Here is a 17,968-nt window from a genome sequence, read left to right as displayed (position 1 = left end):
GTTTTAACGCTAAAACGCGCTTCATACGGCGTCGGTTAATGCCAAAACGCTTACGGGGGGTTGCTAGAGGAGAATAATTTACTCACCGGAAAGCTCTTCTCAAGTCGTCCGTCTCCGTTTGGGTTCTTCACGAGGAGCAAACGCCACAATGCTGCGGAAGTACGTTTCCTCAACCTTATAAAATCGTATAATCGATTTGAGTTTTCCGATGGAGATATCTCAGTGCTGTACCGATTCTCTTGTTGTAGCAAAATCAAATTCGCGTAGGTTTAGGATCTCTCGAAAAGTGAGGGTTATTGTGATTTGATTAATTGTGAATCTTAATGTGTGGTTGATCATTTGATTAGGTCTGTTCTCGAGCTGTCGATAAAGAGGTTCCCGAGGAATCTGGGAGCTGCTCAGGTGAGTGTATGCATGTATGTACTGGTGATTCTTGTTTTTTAGTATACTTTTTGTTTCTGATTGTGTTTGTTTGCTTGCTTGCCTCAGAGATTTCATTTGAGAAAGGCCTCTACTTCTGGTAAAAACGGTGTCCCTGGAGCTAAACCTCTAGGGAAACCAGATGCCTCGAAAGTGCCTCCTCCTCCTTCAGATGGCTCTAAAGGCGGTTCTTCGAAAGTGGTTATAGGAGGCGCTGCCATCGCTGGTGCTTTTCTGTTAGCGTATCAGACTGGCTATTTGGACCAGTATCTCGGGAATGAAACGCAGAAATTAAGTGAGCTTGTTAAGTCTGATGCCGTCACTGAAAAACTTGAGGAGGTTCATCATTCGAGTGTATCTCCCGGTGTTGAAGATTCTGCTGGGATTGGCTCATCAATGGATGGTAAAGGTGAAACGCAACCTGAGGTGCAGAGTGACATAGAAGTGCAACCCGAGTCTGATCCAACGCCTGACCGTTATACATATGTTTCTTCTAACCAACAAGAGACACCTCTAGACAATGGTGCTGATAAAGCAGAGAAAAGCTTGCCTCTTTCTTCGGATGACTCGAAAACTAAGCCTGATGCGTCCCCTGAAATTATTTCTGAGGCAGAAAATGTGAGGTTGGAAGCTGTACCAAAACCTGAGGACGGTACTGTTATTAGAGCCCAGCCTAGTTCGGTTCTTAATGATAGTGAAGTGGAATCTGCTGCACATCCTGCCACTGAAAAGGCACCTGAGGTACTAATTTTTTCTTTCGTTGAGCTTGAAAGAGCACTACACGCAACGAAACCAATATATTATAGGTTAAAATGCAGCAGATAAATGCCTCAGAGCTCCCCTTTTTCATGCATTTCATACATTTTTTTTGTCCCTTGGAATCCAATAAGGAGAATATTCAGCCTCTTGAAAGACCGGCTAACTATCTATCTCGATATAATTTTTATTAGACTCGCAATTATCACTTATCTCTTACAATCTATGAAAGGTCGAGCAAATCTTGTAGTACAGACATGATTTGTCCGTAAAAGTCTAACATTACGTACCTTATTGAAGGATAAGACTCCTCTTGCGGACGTTACGTTTTTCCTAATTGATATTTTTTTCCTGCATAAACAAAGAAGGTTTGATGTTAATCTCTAATCAATCCTTCTCTTACAGGATGGCATTGAGCGGGAAGTAAAAACACCAGGTTCTCTCCTTAAGGAATACAATCTAGACGGCAATGGATCCTCACCAGCTGGGGAGCAACTAACTAATGAAACTGAGGTTTCAAACTTGACTTTCCTCTCTCTACTCCTGCAGGGCTTTGTATTGATTGATAATCTGTGTGAAAATATTCTTAACCGCTTTGTTTCGTGATTTAGGCTCTTCCTAACTCGACTGAGGGGCTTAAAGATGGCTACATGACTCAGGATGGAAAGTTGGTACTTGATTTTCTGGATGCCATTCATGCAGCTGAAGAAAGACAGTCGCATTTGGAAGCCCAAGTTTTTGCTGAAAAATTACGAACCTTGAAGGTTGCTTGAAAGAGAAAATATCTCATACTATGATTTAATTTCTGTACTGCCCTTGCGTTATCTGTGAGATTTTATTTACTGAAAATTGGTATGACTGTCCTCAGGAGAAGTACGAAAATGAGTTGAGAGATCTTAGGGCACGTGAATTAATGCGTATAGAGGAGGCGGCAATATTGGATAAGGTGCTTCTCTCTTTACCTCTGCTTGGTTAACTCACTTCAAGGACATGTGCCCATTCGCACTGCTGCATCAGACTAACATGAAGTTGTTCAGTTTTATATTTGCTTCTCGTATAAACATGGCATCTGATCCGATTTTTCACTAGATTCTTGTAAATTACCATCTAATCTCGGTTTCCCATGTTCCTGGGTTGAAAGAAAACTCACAACTTCGATTTACGTGCCACTGTTACTTATCTAGGAGCTAAAAAGAGAGAAAACAAAAGCAGCCGCTGCTATCAAGTCAATCCAAGAGAGAATGGAAGACAAGCTCAAAACAGAAATTGAACAAAAGGTTTGGTCATTTCAGGAAGCTGAGAATAGTATGTTGATTTGGAAAGTCATAACTGATAATTTTTATTCACTGCAGGAAAGTGAAGCTCAGTTGGCTTTGAGTAAAGCCGAAGAAATGGCAAAAGCTGAGTTGACTGCGGCAATTGTTAAAGAAAAGGCAGCACAAATTGAGAAAATGGCAGAGGCAGATCTTAACGTAAGTAAAGACGCAACAATGTATCTCATTTCCTAGTATCTAATGATTCCAACCTCATAGTATAGAATATGCACATACTGTTTCGAAATCATAATTGGGAAGAAGTTTAGGAAATCAGATGCACGTTGAAAACATTTCATCAAGTCAAAGAAAGTGAAGGAATTGTTCTTGAAATACGTTATCCAAGAATTCCATCAAGGCTGAGAAATGCATACATATGCTGCGATGGGCATTTAGTAAAGATGTTGAACGCAAAATCTCTGTTCTAATGAACTGTAGCCTACATTATATGAATTTGTGTTACCTATCTCTTTTTAACTAAGTAGAATTCCTGCATGTTTTACTCATGCTTCTTTTCTTCTCTTCTAATTTTTGTAGATAAAGGCATTGCATATGGCATTCTATGCGCGCTCTGAAGAGGCTCGCAAAAGTCATTCAGTTCACAAGCTTGCATTGGTAAGAAACTACTGTTTTATTTTGTCGTGGGTTCATGTTAACGTCATGTAACTATGCTTTTCTATAGCACCTTGTAAGTTGATATATGACTTAAAAGTAAATTCCTGTTGTTGTAGGGTGCACTTGCTTTGGAAGATTCACTCTCGAAAGGACTACCGATCCATAAAGAAATAAGTATGCTTCAGAGTTACCTTGAAGGAACTCACGAGGACTCAGTCTTGGACTTGGTTTTATCATCTCTTCCAGAAGAAGCAAAATCCAAAGGAACCGATACAACACTGCAGCTAAACCAGAAGGTGAACTTATTTTATTTAAGGATCTCAACGGATGTAATAAGACAGTTCAACTTATTTCTTACTCACTTCTCTTTGTTATTTTCAGTTTGATACCTTGAAAGGAACACTTAGGCACTTCAGTCTTATTCCACCCGGTGGCGGAGGAATCTTAGCACATTCACTAGCACATATAGCATCTTGGCTCAAGGTATGCTGTAATGCTACTTCCGCAACAAACTCTGAAATTTTATTGCTTACTTGGATTTCTTTCGTACAGTTCAAGGAAGTGGACCAAGCTAATGGAGGCATTGAATCTGTTATTAAGAAAGTTGATAATTACTTGGCCGAGGAGAAACTAGCAGAGGCAGCAGCTGCACTTGAAGAAGGCGTTAAAGGAAGTAAAGCCGAGGAAGTAGTCAGTGAATGGGTGAGACTTGCAAGAAACAGAGCAATTACAGAACAAGCTGTTACAGTTCTCCGATCTTATGCAACTTGTGCCAGCCTCACTTGATCATTCCTCTCAGATCTTCCATGAAAAGGTAATTTTTTTTAATTCGATACTCGAGAGTCCTCATGTTCCTTGATTTTGCGGGAAGTAGTACCAACCCTTTTTTGGTCAGAGGAAGCATCAATGGTTGTTACAATACTCTCTTCTTGTGTTTATGTCTGCAAGATTAATCAGACAGTGTTTCTTTTGGGATTCAATCACCGGTTTGGTGTTTAAAATCACAGTTTCTGGAGATATGGTTGGTTTCAGGAAGTGTGAATCAAAATAAGAGAATCTCATGAATTATGATTTCAAGTTTTTGTTACCTTCATTGTGGTCATAAGATGGGTGATTGTTTAGGTGATGTGGAAACAAGTTTAGTTTTTTTTTCTACCATTGGCAGACAGAGAGAGAATTGTAGCGAATAAAAACCACACGAGAAGCTCATGTGTCTGTTTCATCTCGCATTGCGTGGAAGATGAACTGAGACAGAAGAATGATGGTGAGGAAGAGTGTGATTAGACCCATAAACAAAACTCCAATTATGAACATCATCTATAATCACAATTATTGAGTGATTAGACCACTAAACCAATTAAATTTCGATATCATTCTGTATTGCTGGGTGTTTGGTCATATCCTTTGACATGATTGTTTTTAGACCAAACGCACCATTGAAAGGATGATACATCAAAAGCTAAAAATATTTTGAACTGTCTTATCTGCAATCTAAGAATTAAGCAACATAGATTTTTATTCAAGATGTAACATTGCCAAAACTCTGCACCATCTGTATTAAACATTTTTCATATCATCGAACGTATAAGGATAAATGTATGTACATCTTTGATAAAATGTGCTGTAACAACATATAGATATAAGAGTTTAAACTGTGTAATTATCAGATCTTTCACTTAGTTTTACTAATTTTCAATTCCAAACCAACTACAGATATATTAATCTTAGGTTTACGCTTTGTTTGTGATCGATGTAGATTTGTAACGAGGTCAAATTAGATTTCCATCCCATTTGATGTTTATGTTTTCACTTCCCTTCACCAACTTTAAACTATTGGAGTCAAATGGCCCACAGAATATAGACAACCTGAATCGAATCATATGGATCGTAACATAATGGCCATACCAGTGGCTTACCACTGAACTATGTGACACCGAGTATTGGCATGATCCGTCTATATGAGTGCAGAAAATCCATCAGTGCAACAAGAGCTACATAGCATGACCCACCATAACCACCACCATAATAATGATAATCATCATCATATATTCCTTTTAGATAGGCATATAAGCATAGTGTGGTCAGTCTATATGTAAGTTAGTGCAACTGGTCCGTGGACAGAACAATCAAAATCATTTGAACTTTTATGTACATGAACAAGCAAAATATATTCTCATCAAATCTCATGGGGTTTTTTTTCTTACCACCATCAAGTCTCTTGGTGATGAAAGAAGATTTTTGTAAAGTTATATATATACTAAAAAATATTCAGTTAGACGTTAAGTTCAATTTACATCAATATCGCCTTTAATTTCAGTGTATAAATAGTGTTGTATATTGTATTACCATCAGTAAGAAAGAAATACTATTATCTACGATACACAGTAGCTATGATATTGTTGAAAAATCCTAACAAACAAACTGACATTTCTGAAGTGTTGCTATAGATTTTTCAAAAAAAAAAAGTGTTGCTATAGACTAGAGAGTTGACAATTAATAAGCTGAATAATCTGACGAATAGTTTAGTGAGAAGAAGTTTAATTCGAGAGATGGAAGAAAGAGGCCACTAAGTAAGAACTTCGTGGAAATCACTTTTAAATTTTTTGACATTTGATATCTGCATATATTCCCTTTTGCATTATGCTTCTCTTGGAATTTTCAAATTTCAAATCTAATGGTATGGTAAAAAAAGTCAGTAAAAGCAAATATAGAACAGAGTTAAATATCATAATGGGAACTTGACTCTTTAATGTAAATGATGCTAAGAAAGACTAAGCACATGGGAGACCAGTAAATTATCAAATTTCAAATCATCACCGCAATATAAAATTTATACTTTACTATATAATTATAATTATACATTTATAATATTATAATTATATACTATGGTCCCAACACTACATTCCAGAATCCTGCGGCAGTCGAAGATTCCACAATTTTCGCCACCATTTACTCCATGATTAACAAGAGAAATATTTGCACGGATTCAAAACCACATTTACATGATTAAGGTGCTATATATTATAAGAATGTACAAATAAAATTTGATTTAAATTAGATCCAACGATAAAAAAATAATCACCAATATATACTTTTGGTAAAAACTAAGATAAAGGCATATGTTGATTTGTTAAAGAATATATCCTACCCACAAACAAACAAACGAAAAACTAATTCTAAAAGTGTAATTAATATTAAAAATAAAAATCATGAACGAGTAACTTCATCATCATATATGTGCTATATTTAATTTGTTGAATAATCATGTCAACAGACTAACTTTGATTTCGGACAATATATATATACACATACTATTATGTTCTTTGGTCAGAAGATGAACATAACCACGTACTGTCATTATTATGATCATGATCGGAACCACCGTAACCTCCATTTTCACCGGTTGTTATGTTCCCGTTAACCACTGCCGTTGTCGTCATAGGAGTAGTAGATGCACTCTGCAACATAGCTTGACCAAACTGATCGTTATTATTGCTTCTAGGGTTTGAAGTAATGTTTGAAATCTGAGCTTGAAGAAGAGACTGTAGATTAATATTCTCGAAACCGTTGTTAGGGTTTTGATATTGCTGATGAATCTGTGATCCGGATAAGAGAGGAGACGTTGTTGGGAGGAGTTGTTGAGCGAAAGGTCGTAACAAGAGATTGTTGTTGTAAGAGTTTGGTGATGAAGAAGAAGACAGGCCGAGGAAAGTGTTGAGGCGTGTGGTGTTCACGACGGAGTTGTTAAATAGTGGCGGAGATGGGATTCCGGTGAACTCTTGAACCATCGCCCGGAAGTTCGAAGTTTCCGTCATTAGAACCGTCGTTGGTGCTCTTCTTGATGCTCGTGATCTTTTCTTGGGTTTCTTGGTTACTCCTATGTTGTTAGGAGGAGGGAATGATGATGTGGCGGAGAAGGTACGGAGGTCGGGTTGAGATGTCGGGTCGGGTTGTTGGTTTATGGGTAAGAACGTGTTGTTGTTGAAGTAGTTTGGTAGTATTAGAGAGTTGTTGTCGTTGTTGTGGTCGAAGTGGAGGAGGTTAAGGTGGCTTTGTTGCTGCGGAGGTAGGGATGGTACGTGGTGGTTGTGGTGGTCGAAGGCTGAGATGGATTGATCGACGGCGCGTGAATCGTACTCTTCTTCGCCTCCTCTTCCACCGCCGCTTGAAGATTGCATGCTACTACTATTACCGGACTCCATCTTCTTCTGACCAAACAAAGAAAACAAAACTTTTGGGGTATGTTTTTGATGAGAGAAAACTTTAGAAGTGATTTAGATGAGAATAGATACTCGAATAAGGAGTTTATGAGATATGGTATTACGGTAAATAAGATATTTGGTGTGACATGATTTTTTTAATTATTATATTTTAATTTTTGTGTGAAAGGGAGAAAAACAGGGAAGGTGAAATCGCATTAAGTGGTTCCACTACCACCATCCACTATTGTCTACTCTATATATTATATGTACATGTATCTAAGGTTTGGCTTATATTTAAATTTATACACTTTAGTCAAATTCCGTTTGGTGGTAGATATTTGGTTTGTATTTGTTTTGTTTTTCAACCACTTTAGGAGGATATGTCAATACATCATATGATGATATTTAACTTTGCTTTCATATCTTCCTAAGAATTGTTTACCTTTCTTCGTTATTCATGAGTACATAAACATAAAAGTATAACAAATATCTAATAAAATTTTAAGAATATATAAGTTAACAAATTCAGCTCTCGTTAATCTTTATATATGTACAATAGTAATATGAAAAGATAAATGTTTATAAATATTACTATATAGCTAAAATAACATGGTAAGGCTTTGATGCATCTAATTGGTCTTTAAGCAAAGTTTCCTTTTATCTCTGTCTCGTCGATGATTTGTTTTGGTATTGATGTGGTTACTCTCAGCCCCTCCCTCCCAACCAGCTGCTGGTTTCAGTATGTGTTTAGGTTGTTGTTATCTTTTTCGATTTCTCTGTAATATACACTATGTCTTAAGAAGACTAGGGAAATAACTGAAGGCATATTCAATTATCTAGACCTCTGGTTAATCTATTAACTATATTACATAAAACATTTTTTTTTTGCTAAATATATTACATTATTACATAAAACATGATGACATGATGTCCGAATTATGTCAGTTATGTATAATTAGATGTCATGTCATCAGATAACTAAGATAATATTTGTTTGGATTTTTTTCTCCTTTTCACCGAGTAATATTTACAAAAATATTACTCAGTGAAAAGGAGAAAAGAATCCAAACAAATATTATCTTAGTCAAAATCACAAATTCAAAAGATGTGCATAATCATGTAAATAATCATTGCCATTCATTTGTTTTCACCTGATTACTTTGCAAGCAATAATATACTAAAGTCTATCGATTGATACTATATAAGCAATAGTTTGAGTGTATCTCGATCAATGTAAAGTTTGATCGGATAACAATAATCGACATATCAAATTTTAGTTCTTAAATGAAATACGTATATATATGGGGCCATTAACCAAAATGCCATAACCCTATTTTCACTTTACCCATACGGCTTAAGTTTGTTTGGTTACCCACACTCATTTAAAAATGTTGTCGAGATCTACTTTATTTATATATATATAAATGATCGAGAAATTATACTTGAGATTTAAACTATCAAACTTATAATCATTATATGGCATAAAGAAAATCTACAGTAAAAATCAATTATCAACTTAGATCAGCGTAATGATGACGACAATTAATTAAACCATATAACTAAATGTTTTCTGAGCCAATATGGTTTACACCTTGAGAATCGTATCATATGAACCAAATTATTTTAGTCTTACTTTGGGGGTTAACATAGGATCATGTCTAACAATTTCATGTCATACAAAAGTATCACATATACTGATTTTGAAACACACTGTAATTTTTGTAGGTCTTTTACATGGTGAAAAAGTATGTAGTATGTTTAACCTAAACAAACAGGTTCTAGACATCGCATTATGTAGTGGTCAGGAAACAAGTACATGCAAGTTCGGTTATATATATAGGCATCTAAAAGTCTATCGGTGATCCATTGGGTTTAATGTTCGACGATCTCTTTGAGTTGTTGTCGACATCTTTTGAATTAACATGTAAATAATTACTAAACAATAGAAAAAACTTAGCTTTCGTATAGTACACTGAGAAGATATTAGGTATAGTACTAAAAAGATTGAAGGAATATTTATCAAACACGTGTGAAGGTGGGGTGAGATGAAAGTGATTGGTTAATTGAATTTGGATTGTCGCAGGACACATTTGAACAAAAATCACGGAGATGAATAGTTACATATAGACAGAAAGTTCAACTGAGATCATACATAGATTATGACCAATTATTTATTAATAACATAACTGATAGAACTATTGAAATCTTATTTTGCGTATACGATAAAATGGAAAAATCTGTAAGCGGGAATGCGGGATCTATGGTAGCATAAACCTTCATATTTTAATGTGCAGTCTCCATTTCCATGTACTGATGAAATGTACCCTAATTTTAAAAAACGGATATTAAGCTCTTTCATTAGTTTTGTAAAATGTTGTAGCAATCTGATCTATCACAACCTTTCTACCAGTAGATTTTAAGACTACCTGATTTTTGAATCTGGTATTACTCATGAATCACACAAGTAATTATTTCCTTCTAAACTTAAAATATGGGTTTGATCAGGATTTGTTTGCTGGGTTTGAATTAGCTACTTAATATGGAAAAGCTTACTATTTCACTTGAGGCCTTAGGCTCAAGATTGCACCTAACTAAAGCCCAATACTACAAAATATATTTGATATTTGTTAGTCCACAGGCTTAACAACTTATTGGACAAATTGTTTGTTTATATAAGTTTATGGTAATAATTAAAAGGCTTTGTTGGGTATATATTATGTCTGGCCATAAGTTAAATCAAAACCTGACAGAAAATTAACCAAGTACTGTATATTTAGAAAATATAAATAATTATTAATATATATAAATAAAAATTGGAGGATGAATCATCAAAGTTTCTATAGTCAGACTCATAGATAAAGAAAAAAAAACAAATATGATTCGTATATGACATGGCAAATAAAACCAAGTATCTCTAGAAAAGTTAAATTCTTATTTTATTTTTTTTGTCAACAAGTTAAATTCTTATTAACATAGAAATAAAAAATTGGAAGGATGAATTATCAAAATATCTATAGTCATAAATAAATATATAATTCTTATTTTGTACCTGGTCCATACACGCAGGCAAGATAGATGTATAAGGGGTAGTTACGTCATCTATCAAATCCATATCTACCGACTCGCCGACTTAACGCCGTGTTCGAAAGAAGCTTCTCAAATTATCCATATCAAATTATCACATCATAGCGGTACACAATCCGCCACGTCGACACTACACGCTACACCGGAAAACAGGAGATCGTAACCCCAAGTGTTAATTCCCAATAATAACCTTTCCTCAATATTCGCATCTTATTAATACATCCTCTTCCGACAAGAAAAACACAAACAACAAAAGGTCAAAAAAACCCGATGGCTCGTCTCCTCCCTTTACTCCTCCTCATCGCCACCGTCTCCGCCGTCGCATTCGCCGTAACTTCCTCGATCTCTATCCTCCATGTTTTCATATTTTTATTCTTTTCTAATTTCTCTCTGATTATTTTCTCAGGACGACGAACCGGACTGCGTCTACACGTTCTACCTCCGAACCGGGTCAATCTGGAAAGCCGGAACCGACTCGATCATCAGCGCTAGAATCTACGACAAGTACGGTGACTACATCGGGATCAAGAACCTAGAGGCTTGGGGTGGACTAATGGGCCCTGACTACAACTACTTCGAGAGAAGCAACCTCGACATTTTCAGTGGAAGAGCGCCGTGTTTGCCTAGTCCGATCTGCTCTCTCAACCTAACCTCCGATGGCTCCGGCGATCACCATGGATGGTACGTTAACTACGTGGAGGTTTCGACGGCTGGAGTTCACGCTCAGTGCTCCACGCAGAATTTCGAGATCGAGCAGTGGTTAGCCACCGATACGTCTCCTTATGAGCTCACTGCCGTGAGGAACAATTGTCCCGTGTCGCTTAGGGATGGGGTTAGTCGGGTCGGGTCGGAGATCCGGAAACAGCTTTCTTGGGTCATCTGAGTGAGATGAGAGTGTGTGATTCATAAGGTCTTTCGTTTTGTGTATGTTTATCATCGTCTTATGAGTGTAATGTGGCCTTTGATTATATGATTCGATAAATAAAACTTTTTAGTTACTTAACAACGTTTAAGCCGTAACTAGTGAAAGTTTTACTGGATAAATTAACTCGTTAATTGAATCATATTACTATTTGATTTGTCTCGGTCTTACGTCGAACCAATCAATGTGATATATTTATGTAATCTGTAGGACTAAGACATGAACACGATAACATTTAATTTATTGTATGCATCTAGGTGTCGATACTAACAAGCGGAGAACAAGTTTGATTGGACAAAGTAATACATTGGGGAAATGATGCCACGTCTATGTTTCATAAATTGCTAAACTGTCTCTTACATTTCCTGACCAAAATAATTTAATACCTAGATATGGGGTCAGACGGTCCCTTTTTCATGTTTTTCTTTTCTGAAAATATTTTGCAATATACTTTAAATGCAGCAAGAGAGCCGAATATTGATTTTACAGCATAAGCTCATAAAGAACCATAATAAATAAAGAAGCCCATTTTCTTGAGCCCACTTTGAAAGGAGGAAGATGAATCAATCGCAACTATCAGATCATCTCGCCAGAACCATAGTTGCATACTTGCATGACCAAAGGGACTAGCAAAATCGTCTAATGAAATTTGACCAATGGAGGGAAAAAGGAACTTAGTAGTTTTCATTCTGTGAACATTTGTCTTTAGTGTTTGGTCATTCTGAAAGGGAAGTAACTTCTTTAAGAACCTCTTGTGAGAGGTCATCTGGATTATACTCAACCCCAATTCAACAAGTACCTATACACCCAACATATGAGCATTTTAGCTCTGAACAAGATTTTGATTTGGTTTTGGAAAAAGGTTCCGTACATGTTGAGCAGTTCCGACAGGCAACCGAGGGTTAAGACCTGTGCTTCCATGGCTGCTATGTCTTGTCCACTGACTGTAATTGAACGATTGAATGATCTATATACCTTGCGATAGATACTAAGCTGTCACAACCAGATGTGAGACGGACCGTTAGCTTCACTCAGCAGATCCTCTGCGATTGAAAGCAGGACTTGTAGGCTGATTTAAAGCAACATAATTTTAGGGGAAAAAAAACTGGTCAACAGAAATGTTATGATAGGTCCCTTGCCAAGAAGCAGATGGAGTCATGACTCCTTACCAGGACCTTTTAACAGCACGCGCAAATAAAACGGTCGAACGGGGCCCCAAAATATAAAAATAAAAAATTGAAGGCTTTTTGGAAATATATAGATAAATTATGGTAAAAAACTTTAAAACTTTAGATATAATGCTAAATTTAGAACTTATAATTAAAAAAAATAAGACAAAATTATTACATTTTAAAAATTACTTGATAAAATGTACGATTAATATTTTTTTTGAACAAAGCCTCAAATTAATTTGAGACGGCCCTGCTCCTTAGTAAGAGAATAGTGGAAAGTGGAGTAATCAACTTCCTACCAAACAGGAAGGCACCAAAGTAGAGAATTATTGAATAAAAGAAATGCAATACTTCATCTTAGTCCACGTATCTCTGTAGTCATCTTCATCATGTGTATCCTATCATGTTATATGAGTTTTTGACAAAGAAACACATTGTAAAAGTCAACTGCAGTGAAGTTAGGCTTGCTTCATGGCATGTTCGTAAAGGGAGAGAATACAACTGAATGATGATAATGAAGTTGAAAACCAAAAGTTTGCTAAATGAATTGCTTCATCTTCTCTGTGTTTCTAGTTAAAAAAATGGTTGCAGTTATTTTTTCTCATGTGATATAAATGATACCTTTCCGTGATTCCGTCTGTCATATGAAGAAAAAATTTATCAGGGAATGAAATATGAAACAAAATCACAAAAGAAAGTTGTCTGGTAACACCATCATCTTCACAAACAAGCCCTTGTCATTTTACGCTGATGCTTCTCTGTCTTGCTTGGGTTTCAAGGTTTGTCTCAGATCTCTTTGTCTGCAGGTTCAAAATCTTCATCGTCATCTCCGAAGCTCAATAAAGGGACCTCCAGGAGTTGGAGTACCCCGCATCCTTTTATTTCACATGTTTTGGAATTCGAATTGAGGAGATCGAAATCAAAAAGAAGCTCGGTGGAAGTGACCTCCTCTGTTTCAACCTCAACCACGAATGTGTATAAATGTCCCGGCATTACTCCTATTACTCTTTCATTAAAAGCAATGAAAACATTTCCTCCGGACGTGATGGCACAACAAAGAGATGTATTTTCCAAATATTTTAATTGATCTTCGTTACCATCAGCACATAAGATGCAAGCCTTAAATTTGGTTGATTTGCCAAGAGGCATTTGATTCAACTTCACAGTTACAAAACTCCCATAAGATTTGTAAGTGAAGCACTGAGGCACTTCTCTACCGGGAAAGGTTGCATATCGACTACTTTGGATGATGAAATCTCTGGCTTCTTGATTTAGTTTGAAGCAGTTTGGGAAGTAGAGATGATTACATAGATTGCGAAAGGACCAATCTAGTCTCTCCAGTGACTCACAATTGGATGCATCTATTAACAATATCGAATCCGGAAGCGGCGGGATTGATACCAGATTCTTCATTCCCATTAGATAAAGCACACATATATTAGATATTCTCCCTATCCATGGATCAAGCTCTTGAATGTTTATGGAACTCTCATGATTACTTTTCAACAAAGAGCAACCTGAGAGATCGAGATTTTCGAGAGATTCCAAGCTTATGTTGTCCAAAATAACCTCTAACTTTGAGCATTCCATTAATCCCAAATTCGACAATTTACGAAGGTTTCTCATAGAGGAAGGGAGATCCACCAGACTCGAACAAAAGTTGAGATCCAGTTCTCTGAGATTAATTGCATTCCCTATAGAGGAAGGGAGCTTCACAAGGCTTGAGCAATAGGTGAGATTCAAGACATGTAGATTAGTTGCAGTTGAGAGATCAGGAAGCTCTTTCAACCGAAATGAATAACTCAAATCCATCAGCTTGAGATTTTTGAGTGGCTGTAATCACAAAATAAAGGAAGCACACAAGAACAACAAGTTGACACAATTAGTATTAAACTTGGGCAGTTATTTTCAAAACTAAAAATATTACTTACTTTAATATCTTTCCACAGTTTCTCAAGGTTGCTATTCTCCATGCGTAGTACGACTAGGAACTCTGGATTAAATCTTGAAGGAAAACATGACATGGGGAACGTTGGACAAATTAGTACTTTGAGTTTTCGGGATATGTAGTTCATACTTAGCGGATTGATGCCATAACCATGAATTCTTAAGAATTGAAGATTAGACAATCTTTGAAAGGCTCTTTCACTTGTACATGATGTTATTTCCTCATTCTGCTCAAGATTTATTCCTATGACATTGCTATTACTCTGTAAAACAACCCAGTAAAACATAAATAGAGGATGGTTAGTTATTAAATAATCTCACATATGTAGAGAGCACTACAATGAAAATACCAATCTCAAAACTTACTGCTTTATCATCACTAAGTACTTCACCAATATCGCTTGCATCATTCAAAAACGTGTGTTTTCCAGGTTCACTAACAGATTCTTTTCGCATAATTTGTCTTCCCAATTGGACTAGCAACTTTTTCATCCCTATGTCTCTATATTCAATAGATATGAGAGATTTTTCACATAAGACGCGAAGCCCTTGTCTCACATCCTCAAAACATTCTTCCAGACAGCTTTCCACCATATCAACTGGTTCCCCACTGAAAAAGCAGGCTATATGGAGAAATAATCTTTTATCTTCATCATTTAAAACGTCATAACTAAACTTTAAAATCCTCGCAATTTCTCCATCTCGGTCAAGGTGTGTCTTTAACCTTGGTAGTGCCTCTATCCAGTAATGCTCGGACATTCCCCGAAAATATGAGCCCATAACTTTTAGCCCCAATGGAAGTTTACCTACAAGACTCATAACTTCACAAGCAAGCTCCTCGAAACCATCTTTTGGGTAACTCTGATCAAAAGCATACATGCAGAACATTTGAAGAGCTTCATCATGTGATGGTAGATTCACCTCGTGTATATGGTTGATCCCACTTGCTTTTAAAACCCTTTGATCTTGTGTTGTGATTATAACCCGACTCCCAGGACCAAACCAAGAAGTTTCTTTTGCCATGGCTTCTAGTTGTACTAAATGATCAGCATCATCAAGGACGACAAGAACTTTCTTGTCTTTCAACCTATCTTTTACGACTCCCAAATGTGAAATATTGACAAATGTCTCGTTGGTTAGTTGAGACATAAGCTGTTTCTGTAAATACAACTTCACACTGTAGTCATCGGAACAAGCTGGTATTGCGTACTTTGTTTTGATATTATCTATAAAAACACTCAGTTGGAAATCTTGGGAGTGTCGGTTGAATAGAGATCTAGCAATGGTGGTCTTACCAATCCCAGGCGGACCCCAAATCCCCATTTTTCTCACTTCATCTGAATCTAGCTGTAACAATGGTCTCATTCTTGCCATCTGAGATTCCATCCCAACTAAGTCGTCTAAATCACTGGATGGTGCTGAAAGGTTCAACATGTTCGAAATTTCAGTGGCAATATCTTCGATCATCTTTGCTTCAGTCTTCCTGAACAAGGGGATGATCAATAACTCCGTCATATAGTCATGAAAAAATTGCACATATTAATTCAAATATTCTATCAAAGAAAGAAACCAACACTTATTCAATAGTTCGATCAAGGGTGGCTGTTGTTTAAAAGCTACGTATTACGTATGAATATGTTGTTCATGTGTTAGAAAAATTAAGAACATGTGGGGGAAGAAGAGGACGACTAACCAGTTTGTTGAATGGTAACCTGTGATTTGAGCCACTTCCGTCAAAGCACATTTCCACCTTTGGATGTCTTCCTTTGCTTTACCTTTACAAGTTTTTCGGAAGACCTTCCCAAAATCACCAGTCTGCTTCTTTACATCAGTTGGATCCACATCATAGAAAAGGGGCATCACTTTTTGACCAAACCCTTCTCTGCAGTTTATGATCTCCACCAGTTCGTTCAAGCACCATGTAGACGAAGCGTAGTTCCTCGAGAGCAAGACAATAGCGATCCTCGATCCTCTAATAGCTTCTGTGAGCTCAGGACCGACCAGCTTGCTCCTCTCCATATCATCGTCAATGAATGAGTTGATTCCTTTGCTTCTGAGCTCCTTAAGAACGTGGCTTAGAAAGTTTGTACGGACATCTTTCCCGTGGAAGCTTGGGAAGACATCGTGTTTACAAATAGGAGGCGGAGAAGACGCAGGAGCCATAAGAGATAAAGAAGAAGAAGCCACTGTTTTATTTTTTTGAAGGGGGTCTTGATTTTTTGTAGAAAAAAATTGTACCCAAAACCGCCAAGAAGGATATTGCAGCAGCAACAAGATTGGTAAGGGAAAAGTAAGAATCCATACTAGTATGATGAAGAGAGGATAAAATCTCAGAGTTTTTTAGATAAGGAGGAAGAAATAAAAACCAAAGAGACTCTTTGAATATACCAACACGGAACAGATGATCCCGTTGACTTAAATATAATACAAGACAGCTTCGCTGATACAGAAAGCCCAGCGCAATGTTAAAGACAATTCGAGCGTTGACAAACAATCTCAAATAATCATCTCTTAAAAATTCATTTATTTTTCAGTTCAAAAAATTATTTTCTTTTCCATTTTCTTTAAATCGAAAAGTGTAAGTTACCTTACCATCCTTAACGAAATTTGATTATTACATACTTTGGAGTATCCACCTAACCCCAGTCTCGAACCAATTTTCTATGATGCACGGGTAGAGTCGGGTAGGTCTACCACTAGCCATCTCATGTACCGGAGACATTCTGGAAACGGGGACGGCTGGGAACTTGTACTAGTCGTGTCTTGTTGAACTAGCCAAAAATAGTCATTAAACGTTACACATACCCACAAAAAGAATCAACCACAAGGAATTTGAAAAAAAAAAAGTACAAATTAAAACCAGAGAAATATGAGATTTGAGTAGATTTTTACAAATTATTATTACAGACTTTAAGGTGATCTGAATAAAAATCAGAACATTTGAAAATGACTTAAAATGATCATTTCTACTCATTAAGACCTTGTTTAATTAATTTATAAAATATATATAATTTTTTAAAAAATTAGTTTTACATATGTTTTTTTTATTTTCTCCCTTTCAAATATTTGATTTTTAAAGAAAAATGAAGTAAAACAAATTTATTTTAAAAAATATTTCAAATAACATCATAAATTTTCTATTCATTAATTCTTAACAGTGAATTACTATTATTCAAATTCTATCATATCTTATATTCTTATAATATATATATATATATATAATTTTTTTTTAAAATAGTTTTACATATGTTTTTTTTTATTTTCTTCCTTTCAAATAATTGATTTTTAAAGAAAAATGAAGTAAAACAAATTTATTTTTAAAAATATTTCAAATAACATCATAAATTTTCTATTCATTAAGTTTTAACAGTGAATTACTATTATTCAAATTCTATCATATCTTATATTCTTATCCCATATATATTATTGACCTTTCCATCATCAAAACCATTGACCTAGCCACCAGGACTTGTAAAATCACACCATCAACCCAACGCAAATCGTACGAGATAGCCACTAATGAAAGCTGACATTGTC

At 36.1% G+C, this 17,968-nt stretch overlaps 4 protein-coding genes and 1 pseudogene across 4 annotated transcripts; 2 read left to right on the top strand and 3 right to left on the bottom strand.

The window, feature by feature from the left end:
* Positions 1–13: 13 nt before the first annotated feature.
* On the top strand, positions 14–4,191 carry LOC106390434. Its single transcript, XM_013830886.3, has 12 exons — positions 14–159; positions 348–402; positions 490–1,161; positions 1,582–1,689; positions 1,788–1,940; positions 2,045–2,122; positions 2,361–2,453; positions 2,529–2,648; positions 3,027–3,104; positions 3,221–3,400; positions 3,486–3,587; positions 3,657–4,191. The coding sequence occupies exons 1-12, from the start codon at positions 149–151 to the stop codon at positions 3,888–3,890; spliced, it is 1,884 nt and encodes a 627-aa protein (XP_013686340.2). The 5' UTR covers positions 14–148; the 3' UTR covers positions 3,891–4,191.
* Positions 4,192–6,314: 2,123 nt separating this feature from the next.
* Positions 6,315–7,534, bottom strand: LOC106359917 (uncharacterized protein DDB_G0286175). The gene has a single exon (XM_013799539.3). The coding sequence runs from the start codon at positions 7,304–7,306 to the stop codon at positions 6,419–6,421; it is 888 nt and encodes a 295-aa protein (XP_013654993.2). The 5' UTR covers positions 7,307–7,534; the 3' UTR covers positions 6,315–6,418.
* A 2,944-nt stretch (positions 7,535–10,478) lies between these two features.
* Positions 10,479–11,393, top strand: LOC106361364 (PLAT domain-containing protein 1). Its single transcript, XM_013801099.3, has 2 exons — positions 10,479–10,720; positions 10,797–11,393. The coding sequence occupies exons 1-2, from the start codon at positions 10,661–10,663 to the stop codon at positions 11,271–11,273; spliced, it is 537 nt and encodes a 178-aa protein (XP_013656553.1). The 5' UTR covers positions 10,479–10,660; the 3' UTR covers positions 11,274–11,393.
* Positions 11,394–13,270: 1,877 nt separating this feature from the next.
* Positions 13,271–15,946, bottom strand: LOC106361365 (probable disease resistance protein RPP1). Its single transcript, XM_048737513.1, has 3 exons — positions 14,798–15,946; positions 14,416–14,694; positions 13,271–14,317 (listed from the first exon to the last, which is right to left on the bottom strand). Exons 1-3 carry the CDS (start codon positions 15,944–15,946, stop codon positions 13,271–13,273), a joined length of 2,475 nt encoding a protein of 824 aa, XP_048593470.1.
* A 108-nt stretch (positions 15,947–16,054) lies between these two features.
* Positions 16,055–16,990, bottom strand: LOC125577104 (annotated as a pseudogene).
* Positions 16,991–17,968: the final 978 nt, after the last annotated feature.

This window comes from Brassica napus, chromosome A8 (assembly GCF_020379485.1).
Source record: "Brassica napus cultivar Da-Ae chromosome A8, Da-Ae, whole genome shotgun sequence".
In the NCBI taxonomy this organism is placed as follows: domain Eukaryota; kingdom Viridiplantae; phylum Streptophyta; class Magnoliopsida; order Brassicales; family Brassicaceae; genus Brassica; species Brassica napus.
The sequence above is the reverse complement of the archived record's forward strand: the minus strand, read 5'-3'. Positions and strand labels throughout refer to the sequence as shown.

What these genes read in the sequence shown, in the direction of transcription:
- LOC106390434 (XM_013830886.3), top strand. An exon ending in AACTAACTAATGAAACTGAG is followed by an intron (nt 1,690 to 1,787) that starts GTTTCAAACTTG and finishes TTCGTGATTTAG; the next exon opens with GCTCTTCCTAACTCGACTGA. An exon ending in AAACAGAAATTGAACAAAAG is followed by an intron (nt 2,454 to 2,528) that starts GTTTGGTCATTT and finishes TATTCACTGCAG; the next exon opens with GAAAGTGAAGCTCAGTTGGC.
- LOC106359917 (XM_013799539.3), bottom strand. Translation starts at nt 7,306, where the DNA reads ATGGAGTCCGGTAATAGTAGTAGCATGCAATCTTCAAGCGGCGGTGGA.
- LOC106361364 (XM_013801099.3), top strand. Translation starts at nt 10,661, where the DNA reads ATGGCTCGTCTCCTCCCTTTACTCCTCCTCATCGCCACCGTCTCCGCC. An exon ending in TCTCCGCCGTCGCATTCGCC is followed by an intron (nt 10,721 to 10,796) that starts GTAACTTCCTCG and finishes TTATTTTCTCAG; the next exon opens with GACGACGAACCGGACTGCGT.
- LOC106361365 (XM_048737513.1), bottom strand. Translation starts at nt 15,946, where the DNA reads ATGACGGAGTTATTGATCATCCCCTTGTTCAGGAAGACTGAAGCAAAG. An exon ending in TACTTAGTGATGATAAAGCA is followed by an intron (nt 14,695 to 14,797) that starts GTAAGTTTTGAG and finishes GTTGTTTTACAG; the next exon opens with AGTAATAGCAATGTCATAGG. An exon ending in AACTGTGGAAAGATATTAAA is followed by an intron (nt 14,318 to 14,415) that starts GTAAGTAATATT and finishes TTGTGATTACAG; the next exon opens with CCACTCAAAAATCTCAAGCT.